The 15,925-nt window shown below is 37.9% G+C and overlaps 1 protein-coding gene across 1 annotated transcript in view; it reads right to left on the bottom strand.

Moving 5' to 3' along the window:
* The window catches only part of LOC126418846 (protein I'm not dead yet-like), a 262,743-nt gene that overhangs the window by 45,232 nt on the left and 201,586 nt on the right, over positions 1 to 15,925 (bottom strand). Inside the window, exons 3-7 of the mRNA XM_050085833.1 lie at positions 13,159 to 13,252; positions 12,065 to 12,179; positions 7,053 to 7,174; positions 520 to 648; positions 171 to 293 (exon numbers count right to left, since the gene is read on the bottom strand). Of these exons, the coding sequence (XP_049941790.1) occupies positions 171 to 293; positions 520 to 648; positions 7,053 to 7,174; positions 12,065 to 12,179; positions 13,159 to 13,252 (583 nt within the window). The remainder of the gene's footprint in view (positions 1 to 170; positions 294 to 519; positions 649 to 7,052; positions 7,175 to 12,064; positions 12,180 to 13,158; positions 13,253 to 15,925) is intronic.

Genomic DNA, 15,925 nt, shown 5'->3' with positions numbered 1-15,925 from the left:
TCAAACTGGAGATCGTATACATGATATTTCTTCTTTTTCTTCACACACACACACACACACACACACACACACACACACACAAAGAACTAACGTAATACACTACGATCAACATAAATTTTCCTTTTCCATACTCTAATACAAATATTTTCCACTGTAATATTTACACTCACCTGAACAACCCCATGTAGAGGACATTAAGCCACATCCATGCAGCAGTGACAGACAGAAGCATCAATGGAACACAGAAAATCATCCAGCTTGCAAAATTTATGCCTTCAGCTTCAGGGAAAAGGCTGTAACACACCACAATATTGTTGAAGTCCTATACTGCGGAGTAAACAAACATTAAAATCAGTTTGAAATGAGAAGACATTTTTGAAATGTCAATTACGAGACCACTTGAAGTTAAGGCTGCAGATGATTATTTCTTTTAGCTAAAAATGACTAATCAGCGATGACTTTACACATTGAATTAAATGAGAAGAGAGAAAATATTCTGTACCATTAACAGGAACTTACCTGTGGAAAATGCCCTTGAAGGTAAGATTTGTTCCAGTTCCTGTAAGAGTTCCTGTACCTCCAAGGTTAGAGGCATAGGCAATGCCAAGGAAGTAGCAGATGGTTTCCTTATCTGGGCGCTTCAGTTTACTGTTGAAGAACAAACTTTTCAAATGATTTGGTTTTTTTAATGCTAAGTCATCACGAAAAAAATATGGCTAATACGTGTTATACACAATGACTACTTTTATGGTATTCTAAATGAAAGTAAACAAAAAAAATTTCTGAGATAGAGAAGTCTTGCAAGTATTTCATAGCTTTGTACATAATATACTCAATGTAATATAATAAATGCTTCAAATAATATGATAACATTAGTATCATCATTTTGTTCTCTCTCTCTCTCTCTCTCTCTCTCTCTCTCCCTCCTCCTCCTTGTCGTCCCACTGCCCTTCCCCTGACTCCTTATATATTTATTTATTTATTTTTTTTTTTAACTTGGTGTCTGAGATGTAGCTTGCATGTAATATTGGATATACACATCAATTCGTTTTTTAAATACAGAGATGAACAAAGCCCCATTCACATCAGTATGAACATCTGTAGAAATTTATTGAAGAGGGGGCAAGATACTAAAGTGGCAATTTTCTTATATAAGTGACTCAATGAGCTTGAGATTGTGCCATGCCCCAATAACTAAATTTGACAGAAAGTTGATTCTTAAATGAGTGATAGTTGTTGGCTCAGTACATTAAGGTAAAATACCTAAACAGCTATCAAATTTCAGTAATATGTGCAAAGTGCACTCTTTTATATTATCCTTATGGATACACTGCCATCCTTTTGATTTAAATAGTGGAAAACAGCACTTTCATATGATGAAATCCAGGCTGTCCAATGAACTAGGAAATAAAACCACAAAATATTCAGCGGATTGATTTGTGTTCACATAATATGTCAGACTGACATTGGAGACAATATTAAAAATATACTGGTTTGTATAAAAATATATACATAAAATATATTACTTTAAGTGAAGAAGCTGGAAATAAACTTGAAAAATCCCTTATTCAACTTTGATGCTATAGCACTATGTTTGCTTACAAAACATCACATCCACTTATGTCAATGTATTTATTGCCTCACTTTCATGCCTCTACTTTTCATTGTTGATTGGTATAACTAAAGTTGGACAAAATGTGTTTTGAAAGCTATATGTTTTCAGGTTCTTTGATTAAAGTGAATCCCAGGGCCATATACGACTGGATAAAGATGGGCTACCTCCCAAAATAACTCTGACACTGATGCAAATTTCAAGATTTAAACAAGTAGTCCTTATCTTTCAGGTTTGACACATTATCCTACAATGATGACAACTGGACTGCAGAATTCATAACTCAATGACTGCATGTTGTGATGTGTAGCACTGATAACAGCTGAACTGCAGAATTCATAACTCAGTGACTACATGTTGTGCTATGTTGCACCACACAGAGTTGAGAAAGTCCAAATTCCTGGAGAAAACATCTTTGATCTAAAAATTTTATATGTTTTCTCTTTTCTAGTGCATAACATAGTATTTTTCCCACTGATGCGTTTGGTTGCATATATGATGTACAGATGTACACGTCAACAGTATAACCTGACAATGATCTCCAGAGTCCACTGCAGTACCTCTGCCATGTAAAAAAGAATACTGACTCAGCAAGCCATCATGGGTCTCCTTTGCCCATACGCAGGCAGTACACTACTTTTGTCATTATGTTCTGCAGGTGGAGGAGTGCTGTCCTTGTGGGAAATGGAGAATGCCAGGCATGTATGCTGCAGTCATACATATTTTTGCTGGGGATTGACAACAGACACCAAGCTCCAGGATAATGGACAGCCCCTTCTCTGCTTTGTAATGACTGTGTCAGAAAGGGGCAGAGAGAAGATTGTAAATTTGATGTTGGCAATGTTCTGTAAAGGTTTGCATCTATCTCGACTGCAGGACAGCGGCAAAACTGTTGCAGTACTGATTAATGTTAAATATATGCCTTAGTAAAATTGCAGACAACCAGTGATCAAAATCCAAGAAAATTCTGCAATGAATAAAAGTCCTGTACCCCAGATTCCAGGAGGTGACAAGACAAGGTCCAGTTGTTATGTTAACTGAGAAAGAAGATTAGCAAGTGATTGCCCATGAAGTGTGTATACTCAGAAATGTTTAAGTGATTTGGGATGGCAAAGAAGTTTTAATAGCTATTTCCATCTGCTTGTAAAATCATACATAAATGACATGCTGACTTTAATTAGGGCATTTTCATCTAATTATGGAACAGCACTTTTACTTTAGTAAGTGCAAAGTAATTTAAAATGTGTACATATTACTATACCAGAATAACTAATCAATTATAATGAAATCATGATCCATGCTATTTAAGAAGCACTGTTTAATAGTGTGGCGTTATCAGTCCAGTCGAAACATTTCTTTGGGCATGTGGCATCCATAAATCCCAAACAGGTGTTGTACCCAGACTAGACCAAATACTCTCCTAGGAACATTCATTGTTCATGTGACAAGGTCGCAATAACCAACCCTCTATACTCCATCTCAAAAAGCAGATTAATATGTACTTGGTGGAAATACTCGTATGATATTTGGATGCCGCAACCCCTGACCATGGATACTGAGTGCACATGTAGTTATAGAAACAGATTCTTTGAAGTATTGACCGAGTTCTAAGTAATCATGGCACCTCAAATCCACTCAATATTCAGAAAAACCAGACACAGAGGGTTTATTTTCACTCATTATAACTATTCACTGAGAATATCTTAACATGTGTTATTTATACTATCATCACATATGAAACGCCAAGTCAAAAGCTATGAGATACTTAGCGAGTAACGGAACGTATATCAGATAGACAGATAAGAGGCCATAGGAGAGGGAGTATTCATTGCAGTTGGCAAAAATATTGTCTCTATTGATGTCAAAGTGGAGTGCACCAGTGAAGTCACTTATAACAGGCTAGGTGAAACTAAGTTAATTGTTGGTTGTTTTACCGGTGACCCGACTTTGCTGTGACAGTTCTAGAGTCATTCAAAGAAAATCTACAGTCAGTAGCAAGTAAATACCCAGATCATGCTATACCAGTTGGAGGTGACTTTAACCTACCAAGAATAGACTGGGATGTCTATGGATTCATTACGGGGAGGGGGCGAGGTACAGATGCATATGGACAGTCGTATGAAATATATTTAAACATGATTTCTGAAAACTATCTTCAGCAGCTAGCTTGGCAGACCACACAAAATGGAAATGTCTTAGACCTTGTAGCTACAAACAGGCTAGATCTTATCAACAAAGTCAGTACAGAAATGGGGATTAGTGATCATGATATCATTACAGAAACTATGGTTGCTCAAGTTCTAATTCAGTCAAGAAGGCTAGGAGCGTGTTTCTGCTAGATAGAGAAGATAAGCAGTTGTTCATCTCATTTGGAGAGTGACTTGACATCACTTAGTTCCAGTATGATGGATGTAGAGGAATTATGGGCAAAGTTCAAGCAGATTGTAAATTGTGGTCTGGAGAGTTACGATTAGCAAGTGGATAAAGGATGGAAAAGACGCATAATGGTTTAATAACAAAATATGGAGGATGCTGTGGAAGCAGAGGCTGTTGCACTCTTGGTTAAAAAGAGAATGCACAAATGATGATAAGTAAAGGTTAGTAGAGATTCATGCACCTGTGAAAAGATCTATGTGTGAAGTATACAACAACTACCACCATCAACTAGCTCTAAATGTGGAAAAATGTGAGTTAATGGAGATGAGGAGGAAAAACAAACCTGTAATGTTCAGATACAGCATTAGTAGTGTCCTGCCTGACACAGTTATATCCTTCAAATATCTTGGCGTAATGTTGCAAAGCAATATGACATGGAGTGAACATATGAAGATTGGGGTAGGAAAGGTGAATGGTTGACTTCAGGTTGTTGGGAGAATTCTAGGAAAGTGTGGCTTATCTGTTAAGGGGACTGCATATAGGACACTGGTGTGACCTATCCTTCAATACTGCTTGAGGGTTTCAGATTCATGCTAGGTCAGATTGAAGGAGGACATCGAAGCAATTTGGAGATGGGCTGCTAGGTTTTTTACCAGTTGGTTTGAACAACACATAAGTATTATGGAGATGCTTCAGGGACTCAAATGGGAATGCCTGGAGGGAAGGCAGCCTTCTTTTTGGGGAACACTACTCAAAACATTTAGAGCACCAGCATTTGAGGCTGAGTGCTAAATGATTCTACTGCCACCTACATACACTGCACATAAGGACCATGAGGATTAGATTTGAGATATTAGGGCTCATAGAGAGGCATATAGACAGTTGTCTTTCCATTGCTCTATTTGCAAGTAGAGCAGGGAAGGAAATGACTAGCAATGGTACAGGGTACCCTCTACCGCACACCATACGATGGCTTGTTGAGTATCTATGTAGGTGCAAATAGAGATGTCCGACATTGCTGACCTCAATATATGCCCCAGTAACCTGCCTTAATAGAAAGTCGGAGACATTTTTCATTTTCTTCATCTACCTTTGACTAACTAAGATCAATTCAAAAAACTCTTCTTAACATACTGTAAGCTAGCTTCCTTCATTTTAATAACAAATGTCAATCACAGTGGAAAAAATGAAGAAAGATCATACAGGGTGTTTCAAAAATGACCGGTATATTTGAAACGGCAATAAAAACTAAACGAGCAGCGATAGAAATACACTGTTTGTTGCAATATGCTTGGGACAACAGTACATTTTCAGGCAGACAAACTTTCAAAATTACAGTAGTTACAATTTTCAACAACAGATGGCGCTGCGGTCTGGGAAACTCTATAGTACGATATTTTCCACATATCCACCATGTGTAGCAATAATATGGCATAGTCTCTGAATGAAATTACCCGAAACCTTTGACAACGTGTCTGGTGGAATGGTTTCACATGCAGATGAGATGTACTGCTTCAGCTGTTCAATTGTTTCTGGATTCTGGCGGGACACCTGGTCTTTCAAGTGTCCCCACAGAAAGAAGTCACAGGGTTCATGTCTGGCGAATAGGGAGGCCAATCCATGCCGCCTCCTGTATGTTTCGGATAGCCCAAAGCAATCAGACGATCATCGAAATATTCATTCAGGAAATTAAAGACGTTGGCCGTGCGATGTGGCCTGGCACCATCTTGCATAAACCACGAGGTGTTCGCAGTGTCGTCTAAGGCAGTTTGTACCGCCACAAATTCACGAAGAATGTCCAGATAGCGTGATGCAGTAATCGTTTCGGATCTGAAAAATGGGCCAATGATTCCTTTGGAAGAAATGGCGGCCCAGACCAGTACTTTTTGAGGATGCAGGAACGATGGGACTGCAACATGGGGCTTTTCGGTTCCCCATATGCGCCAGTTCTGTTTATTGACGAAGCCGTCCAGGTAAAAATAAGCTTCGTCAGTAAACCAAATGCTGCCCACATGCATATCGCCGTCATCAATCCTGTGCACTATATCGTTAGCGAATGTCTCTCGTGCAGCAATGGTAGCGGTGCTGAGGGGTTGCCGCGTTTGAATTTTGTATGGATAGAGGTGTAAACTCTGGCGCATGAGATGATACGTGGACGTTGGCGTCATTTGGACCGCAGCTGCAACACGGCGAACGGAAACCTGAGGCCGCTGTTGGATCACCTGGTGCACTAGCTGCGCGTTGCCCTCTGTGGTTGCCGTACGCGGTCGCCCTACCTTTCCAGCACGTTCATCCGTCACGTTCCCAGTCCGTTGAAAGTTTTCAAACAGATCCTTTATTGTATCGCTTTTCGGTCCTTTGGTTACATTAAAGCTCTGTTGAAAACTTCGTCTTGTTGCAACAACACTGTGTTCTAGGCGGTGGAATTCCAACACCAGAAAAATCCTCTGTTCTAAGGAATAAACCATGTTGTCTACAGCACACTTGCACGTTGTGAACAGCACATGCTTATAGCAGAAAGATGACGTACAGAATGGCGCACCCACAGACTGCGTTGTCTTCTATATCTTTCACATCACTTGCAGCGCCATCTGTTGTTGAAAATTGTAACTACTGTAATTTCGAAAGTTTGTCCGCCTGAAAATGTACTGTTGTCCCAAGCATATTGCAACAAATGGTGTATTTCTATTGCTGCTCGTTTAGCTTTTATTGCCGTTTCAAATATACCGGTCATTTTTGAAACACCTTGTAGCATAGTATTCTGCTGATACCACGGTTATTATTAATGAAATGGACAAATAACTATTATTGCTTCACAAAGATGATGTGTTTCAAATCAGGTTGTTGCATTAGATTGATAATCACTTCCACAAACTGCCTTCAACCCATAATACTTACAAATAAACATTATTCAGAAACAGAAGTAAATCTATTATATTTACAGTTATGTTAGAAATACACTGTATTTGTTTTCTGCATTATCACTACACTAAAACTGATACCATTCAACATTTAATGTACTTATAAGTTATTGTGTTCATTATTATGCTGAATTTGAACTCACTCAAGATCACTCTTCAGCACAGTTGACTTCCGGCGAGTTTCAGGATCATATACCCCGCTGGCTTCCTCTGAATCTGCAATGGCTGCAACCTGAGAAGTTTGTCTTGCCTCTACATCTTCATGCTGCAAAAACACGTTTCAAAATTTAATGCAGTTATTTCTCTTAACACAGAAGCTTAATTAATTTATCAAAACACCCAGAATCAGTGAATGTATCAGACAAACAAATTTAAGATACTTTGAGAAAAAAAAAGACACCTGGCTGTCTTCTATTTGTTCGAATGTAATGGTATTTCTGGAGACAAAAACATCTTCTGTCCAAGTACTACAAAAGATTTAGCAAACAGTGTTCATGTGAAATGCAGTTCTTTCTTTTCAGAGATGACTGTGTGGATGAAAAAAAAAAAAGAAATCGCGTAGATATTTTCTGAAAAGAACTCAACTCAGTATCACACTTTTGGTTAATTGCTATGTACATGAACTTGAGGAGCAACTTTTGGATATGCTATTGGTTCAAACAGTTTTTAACTGAAGAAACATAGTACATTTTCCTGAAGTGTAACACTCAACATGAATGGAGATAAATTTGGATTCCCCTTGCTATGTGTGTCAGGACAACATTCATTCTCACTACACATTCAAAAATGATCTGTTAGAATGTGTGCACAGCGCACTCAGATTTCTTGGTAATGATCGTTTTCTGTACCTGACAACCCAAACATTATGATAGTCATTTATTCATTGTGTTCTGTAGAGCACATCAGAAGGAGGACCTGCAAGGATGTGGAACAAGTCAAGGTATACATTAAAAATACAAGCAAATCACAAAAACTCAATTTGTACAGTATATTAACTATAAAATATTACTAGTAAACTGCTCAGTGTTATTCATGATTATGCCAGCTAAATTTAATGAAGTAAATTAAAAAGAATACTACTACTCTGAGGAAAAAAGAGCTCAGTTATACTAAATAGCTGCTGCTCATCACTTACTTGCAGTTTAAAATTTACTTGGCTACTTTGCTGTTTTCAAATAAAATAGTTACTTACACCTTTAACTTCTGTTCTTTCTACTTTTACTACTTGTCATGCTGCTTTACAATGAACAATGCTACTTGCTAACTTTTCACCCATGAATCTAGATATCCATCCAATTAGCAGAAGGATTAGTTAATGAGGCACTTTTCAATTTTATTTTTAACTGATAGGTATTTCCAGTTTCCTGCTGTAGATTAGATGGGAACCTGTTGCATACCTTTGCAGCAGAATACATAACTTTGCTATGAACCCTAGATAAGGAGCTGAAGTCTATATGAACATTGTTTTTGTTCCATGTACTGTGTGCATCACAGTTCAGCTGAAACTGATTTTTATTATCAGCAGAAAATCATTCTTGTGAAACACAACAAGCTCTTTATTCTCATGAAGTAATTAGTGCTATCACAGGGGATCCAAACTGATTCCATATCTACAGATTTACAGATGGCTTTTGACACCAATCCTCACAAGCAACTTATAATTAAAGTGTGTGTGTCTGGAGTACTGTCTCAGTTGTGCAACTTGATTTGTGATTTCCTATCACAAAGGTCATAGTTCATTATAACTGATGAAAAGTCATCAGGTAAAGCAGAAGTAATATCTGGCATTCCCCGAGGAAGTGTTAAAGGCTCTCTGATGTTCCTGATCTACATAAATGATTTAGCAGACAATCTGAGTAGCCCTCTCATATTGTTTGCAGGTGATGCTGTCATTTACCATCTTGTAAAGTCATCAGATGAACAAACTGAAATGCAACATGATTTAGACAAGATATCTGTATGGTGTAGAAAGTAGCAATTGACTCTAAATAAAGAAATGTTTGTAGTCACCCACATGAGTACTAAAAGGAAACTGCTAAATTTCAGTCACACGATAAATCTCACAAATCTAAAGGTTTTAAACTCAACTAAATACTTAGGGATTGCAATTACAAATAATTTAAATTGGTGTGATTCTTCAGTTTCTTCCGGCATATTTGTTGATTGAACAGTCCATGGGTGTTCTGCTGCTTCATAGTGCCATAGTTGATCACACACCATTGGGAGCTCAGTTCATCAGTGCACCCAATGATGGCAACATGTCTGATCACTGAAATATTCTGTCCGTTGGACACTATGAACCAGCAGTACACCCATGGACGGTTTGATCAACTTAAATTGGAACAGGTACATAGATAATGGTGTGGAGAAAGCAAACCAAAGAGTGTGATTTATTGGCAGAACACTTAGAAAATGTAACAGGTCTACTAAAGAGGCTGCTTACACTATACTCATGCGCCCTCTTCTGGAGTACTGTTGTGTGGTGTGGGATCCACATCAGACAGGATAGACAGAAGACATCAAAAAGTTCAAAGAAGGGCAACTCATTTTGTATTGTCGTGAAATAAAGGAGAGAGTGCCATGGATATGAAACACAAATTGGGGGTGGCAGTCGTTAAAACAAAGCCATTTTTTCACTGTGGCAGGAGCTTTTCATGCAATTTCAGTCACCAATTTTCTCCTCAGAGTGTGAAAATAGTTTGTTAGTACCCACCTACATAGGGAGTAACGATCATCATAATAAAATACGAGAAATCAGAGCTTCTGTAATGGAAAGATTTTAAAAGTTCATCTTTCCTGCATGCTGTTTGAGAATGGAATTGCAGAGAAGTAGCTTAAGGATGGTTGTTAAACCCTCAACTATGCACTTAATTGTGAATTGCAGGGTAATCATGTAGATGTAGATCTAGATGTATCAACAAGATTCACTACAGAGTAAATGCATTGGGAAATGATTGTAAGAATTTCATGATCCTTAAAAAGGTTTCTTCAAGATGTTTTGTTATGTCCTTTGAATAATATTCTTACTGCTTGCTTGTGCTTAATGAACACAGTCTTTACTATAGGTATGTTGCCACAGAAGACAATTCCTTAACATAACAAGAAGGTAAAATACACAAAAGAAACAAATGTTTGTCATTTGGTTAGCACAGTGAGAGATAAGTCTTCATTACTTTATCTATGTGTTGCCTCCATTTTAACCTTTTATCCACCTGAACCCCATGGAATTTTACTTTAAGTGTATCAAGTAGTGTTTGAATGTTACTAGCTACTTCTGCTGCTATGGGAAATTCCTTGTCTGAAATCACAAAATATGAACCTTGAGATTAAGACTTTATAGTTGGTTTTGAAGCACTGGTAGGCCTATTAATATTAAATTGGCACAACAGTGAATGAAGAGTGATAAATTTCCAAGCAGAAACTTTCCTCTGAGGTTTGATACCTTAAGATTTGACTGTTACAAGATATGAGGTTTTCATACCTTTCTACAGAAGAGCTAAGCATATCAGTGTTGAGATATCAGATTTTTCATCTAATTCAAGATACATTCCTTAATGTGTAGAAATATGAACTCAAAACTACCAGTTTTTGAATAACGACATTCTGCTGTCTTAACGATATATCTGATTTTCCCACAATGTGACATGCACGCCAATATCTGTAGCATCACCGCTTGTAGCTCAGTATGTCAGTGGTTAAGCAATGTGAGCTGATATGTGCTTTGAGAGGTTTTACAGAATGCATGATGGCCATAATACCACAAGCTCTCATAAATCCACTATACAGAGTACTGATACCAAATTCCTCCCAACTAGATAATTCCCAATCCGATGGTTTGTATTCTCTGTAGAAAACCTGGGAACATTTATTTTCCAGCCTACACAACTGCTAACTATGAGACAGACAATACCTGCATATATGAGGCTTTGGTCACTTGGCAACTGCTCAGTTTAAAAGGAGCCTGAAAGACTTACTAGTGCCTAACTCCTTCTACTCCAATGACGAATTTTTTAATAGAAACAAATGATGTATTGTACATATTCATACTATTAGTATTGTTATTTCAGCTTTTTTTTAAAAAAAAAAAAAGACATGTTCCACATCCACGAGGATCTCCTCAGCATGGATCTATGGAATGAAAAACTAATCTAATCTAATCTAACTCATGGATAAGTACCAATGAAATGTGAATTGGTTCAAAGCAGGTTGATTACCAGTACCTCTGATACATCAAACATCATATTTCCTATTTGTCACAAGATATAGCATCACCTACTTCATCTCATCTCAATACTACAAAATATTAGTACTGTGGCAGTGGTTGTGCGTACTGTTATGAAACATTATCATTTATTTCCATCAATATCAGTTACAAGTAACTTCAATTTCATGCTTAGGTATTGACTGTTTTATGGTCCAGCAGTTATTATGGACATCAGTGTACTAATGTCTGCCTCTCTTAAGCCCTCATATAAGGAAATAGCAAATATAGTGTTCAGAATACCGGACAAGTGCAAGTAGGACTCATACTCTGAGGGCTCCTTACAAACTTGTTTATATATGTAGATAATAATAACAATCTTGTGTGGCTCAGTGGCCCGGTGCAAGTCATTCTATTGGGCACCATTTTGGTGACTTGCACCGAGGGACTGCAGACCTTTGTATGATATGTCTACCTGTTCCTTGGCAAAAGGGATCTTAACAGCCGGGCAAACAGACAGACGGACTGACAGATGGACAGATAACAAAGTGATCCTACGAAGGTTCCATTTATACCAACAGAGGTATGGAACCCTAAAAATGCTGTATACCTAGTTAGACACTCATGCTGGTACTGTGTTCTCCACAATGTGTTATTACATACCTAAAAATAAGTTGGCAGCTCTTTAAAATACAAAGACTTCACATTAAATCTTAATCCTATGCCGTTTACTTTTACATTTTACTTGGAGTACTGGAAAGTCTGCTTCTGAAAGATACAATGAGTCCATATTTAATAATATATGATACTGTCTGCAGCCATGATAAGCAGTCAAGATAGGCAGTTAATTCATCTGTGAGTACAACCAAAACAGTTTTAGAACTAAAAAAAAGAACTATGAATAATTTGTTTCTGGATCTCGCTAGTACAGACTCATGTAGTTACTTGACTTACAGCTTTCAGTTCCTCCAAAACTGCTTGAACAATTGGTGTCATCATTGCTGTAGTGGCTGTGTTTGAGATCCACATGGATAGGACCATGGTGGTCAGCATGAAGCCAAGTGTTAACCTGAACAGATATCATCATACTGTAGCTCAAAAGTGTAACAAAGTGTCTGTGTAAGTAGCATTGTACTTAAATAAATCCGATTAGGTAACATGATAAAGTCAAAAAACACTATGTAGCATTGTGAGACCTTCATCATTTGTACTACAGACAGACAAATGCAGCAAAATAGCATCATTTCTAAATAATGTGTAATTTCAGATTTATTCTTAGGTAGTGTGTTTATATCAGCTCAGAAGATCTGATGCATAATATAACCACTGTCTGAGAACTAGGTAAGGCTTTATACATAGCTAACATGTGAGGTGGGCAATATGTTGTCAACAATTATGCTTTCTTGGAATGGAAAGTCACTGCTACAGAATGACTTGTGTGTTGTCAGCCTTTTCTTTCCCTGCACAACCTGCTGGAAAACCTACACATATTTAGTGAGTACATTTTGAATATTATGAACAGAAAACTATGGGATCTCTTTATTAAAACAAAGATCTGCAACATAACTTTACAAATACAAAGTACATTTTTTGGATAGTAGGCTCCTTCAAGCATTTTGATAGTAATCTTTTAAATGCTCTAATGACATTACAAACATCTAAAAAACGTGTTTTATAGACTTATAGATGCAGTAAGCCACCAAATAAATAAATTATGATCATACAGTGCAATTGTTCTGCTTTTTATTTTTTGAAAATTGATGGTGTAGAGACACAAGAGTTGCAATACAATATATCATGGTTGGAGTACTTATCAGCATCATTTACTGACAATTTATATAGTGATAGCCTCATCATGTAAAAATATGATTTTCAGGACAAAAGTATAAATAACTGACAACATGAAACATTCTTTTGATTGGTAGTAAATTTGTAGATGAGATCAAGATGATTATCAAGTAAATATTAACTAATTATTTTTATAAGGGAATTTTAACCCTGTTGAGGAACAAAGTCAGAAATGCCTAAAACAATAACAAAGGACTCACCTGCGTGGGCTTGTTCCGATAATGAGGATGGTCTTCAGAGCTATCCTTTTGTGAAGATTACAGTGTTCCATTGCAATGGCAACAATGAGACCACCTGTCAACAGAATAGTCAAGTAGATGAAGACACAGAAAATTTATTCTACAGAAATATTTATATCTACATAATTTAAGATGACATAAGGCAAATTAGCAATAATACCACTGTTTACTATAGTGTGCACTATAGCTTGTCACTTCCCCACAAGGAGTACTGGACTGGTTAAATTTGATCCCCACCTTGCATACAGACTCTCACTTGATATACAGCACATAAAAGAAATAGACATGTAAATGTATTTTGCGTTTCTACGAAAGCAAAAGTGACGCATAGAGATGATGATCTGTATAACTGAAACTGGAATCTTATTGTTACAAATTACAAAACACTACTTCATAATGCTGCCATGAACAGTTGCCCATATAGCTTTATGTATAACACGCTAGCTTGCAAGACAGAGAGGCAGGTCAGACCTGGACCAAATCCATGTAATGGATTAATGACAATGGGTCTGGTATACACCAGACAACCAGAGTGTGTGTTTTTTTTTTAGACAGTTTGCCATGCTGGAATGGTTCCCAATATGATACACAAACAATGAAAATATGATAGCACACAGTTTAGATGGTTCTCTCAAGGCAAACATCAGACCTCTTAAATATAGATTTTGATGAATCTTGTGTGTATTGTAGAGAGACCTGTTTTGAGTACCTGGCTAGCAGCTTTGCATGCCTGGCCCCTAGTTTCCAAAAAAAATCAATGCTGAAGTTTCATGCATACCTCCTAAACCCATAACATTGATGTATGTGTGTATATTCAATTTTATCATGCAAAATCTCATTAAATAGTACATGTCATGCACAATTATTCAAAAATAGTCATTTTTACCATAGTAACTTCATTAAAAAAATCGATCATCACATGAAAATTTCTTCAAATGTGTATTCCATTTGTGGTTTGCAGTTAAAACTCCAAATATTTGGATAATGTTCGCTTCCTATGTCTCACCGAGCGAGGTGGCGCAGTGGTTAGACACTGGACTCGCATTCGGGAGGACGACGGTTCAATCCCGCGTCCGGCCATGCTGATTTAGGTTTTCCGTGATTTCCCTAAATCACTCCAGGCAAATGCCGGGATGGTTCCTCTGAAAGGGCACGGCCGACTTCCTTCCCCATCCTTCCCTAATCCGATGAGACCGATGACCACGCTGTCTGGTCTCCTTCCCCAAACCAACCAACCAACCAACCTATGTCTCCTAGACATGACCTCACTTCTCGTTGACCCCTCTCCCTCATGGACCATTACAGAATACCAGGCCCTGTAAGCTGCCAGCTGACATCTGTCACCAGCATCAGTTACTCACAACGCGCCACCAGTCCCCACCAGCGTAGTTTGTGACTTCAGTGCCCGTTCCACCACAAAGTGCCATCTGTATTCTCCCCCCTGACACCAGTTTCTCAGAACTACACATGTGAGAACTGGCTTTACAACATGTCCTTGGTTCTCACCACCAATCCTGTCTTAATTTATGTTAATTTCTTCAGTCTCAGCATTTATTTTCAGTAACTATTCCTTTCTTCACTTCCTTTTAGTCTTGAGTATCTTATTTTCTGACTTGTCAATTCCCCTCCCCCCTCCACACATGTCTACCATATATAATGCTCTTACCTTTCTGCTCTTATTAATGCTTGTACTATGTTTTGTCAGTAATCTATGTCTTACTTATTACCCTGTCTTCCACCTTTAAGCTCTCAAATTGTCAAATCTCATCAAATGTCCCAACACTCAGCCTCCCATCCTCAAACTGTCCAGTAAGTCTGCCCTGACCCGGAATTCTGGATGATTTTCCATAACTCTTCTCATTTCCTAAACCTCACCAGTCCTTTTCCTTCATCCTTGTTCTTTCCCCTTCAACCCTTCTGCAAGATGAAGGAGCCACTGGCTCCAAAAGCTTGCACAATTCCTTAACTCTTTCTTTTTCTTTTTTGTTTTCTTCTACTTCTGCTTGGTGAGTGGATTTTTTTTATCTATCCAATTATATCTCCTGTATATTTACTTTGAGATTGAAATGGGTACTAAATAGACCTCAGATTACAGGAATCCAAGGAAAACAAAATGTGACTCGTATAGGAAAGACCTAAACTCACACTTATCAGAAGTCAGAAACTCAATATGGAATCTAGAAGAACTTGAGAAAATAGCAGATGAAGTGACATCTGCCATTATGATGTTGTACTCAGAAAACTGTCCTATCACCAAGTGATACCTTGGTGGAACAACAGCCTGGAATTGCAAAGAAAGCAGGTAAGAAGACTGTTTAATACCGCAAAAAGCAAAGGACAATGGACAAAAAATATTAGGAGGCCCTTGCCAAACACAATGTTGTGATTAAGCAAGTGAAACTATCATCCTGGAAGATATCCTGTGAGGTGGTAGAAGGTACAGCTACATGTGCCAGACTTTGTAAAATCTTCAATATAAACCAACCCAGCAGGCACTCTAAGGTGTGCAAGGACAGCACATGAGATACTGGATATGCTCCTCAAGATTCCTTTCCCTCGATGCACTCTGGCAGACAACACAGACCAAGCAGTCTCTGAGAGGCCACTGGTTTACAGATAATCAAACGGAGAATTGTGGATCTGCCAGAGAAGGTATGTGAAAAAAATTTTAAAAATCCAATGGTTGGTGGGAACACTTCAATTGTTCATGTCACCAGGCCCTGATGGA

The sequence above is a fragment of the Schistocerca serialis genome, chromosome 9, assembly GCF_023864345.2.
Source record: "Schistocerca serialis cubense isolate TAMUIC-IGC-003099 chromosome 9, iqSchSeri2.2, whole genome shotgun sequence".
NCBI lineage: Eukaryota > Metazoa > Arthropoda > Insecta > Orthoptera > Acrididae > Schistocerca > Schistocerca serialis.
This window is presented reverse-complemented; position numbering and strand designations above follow the sequence as displayed.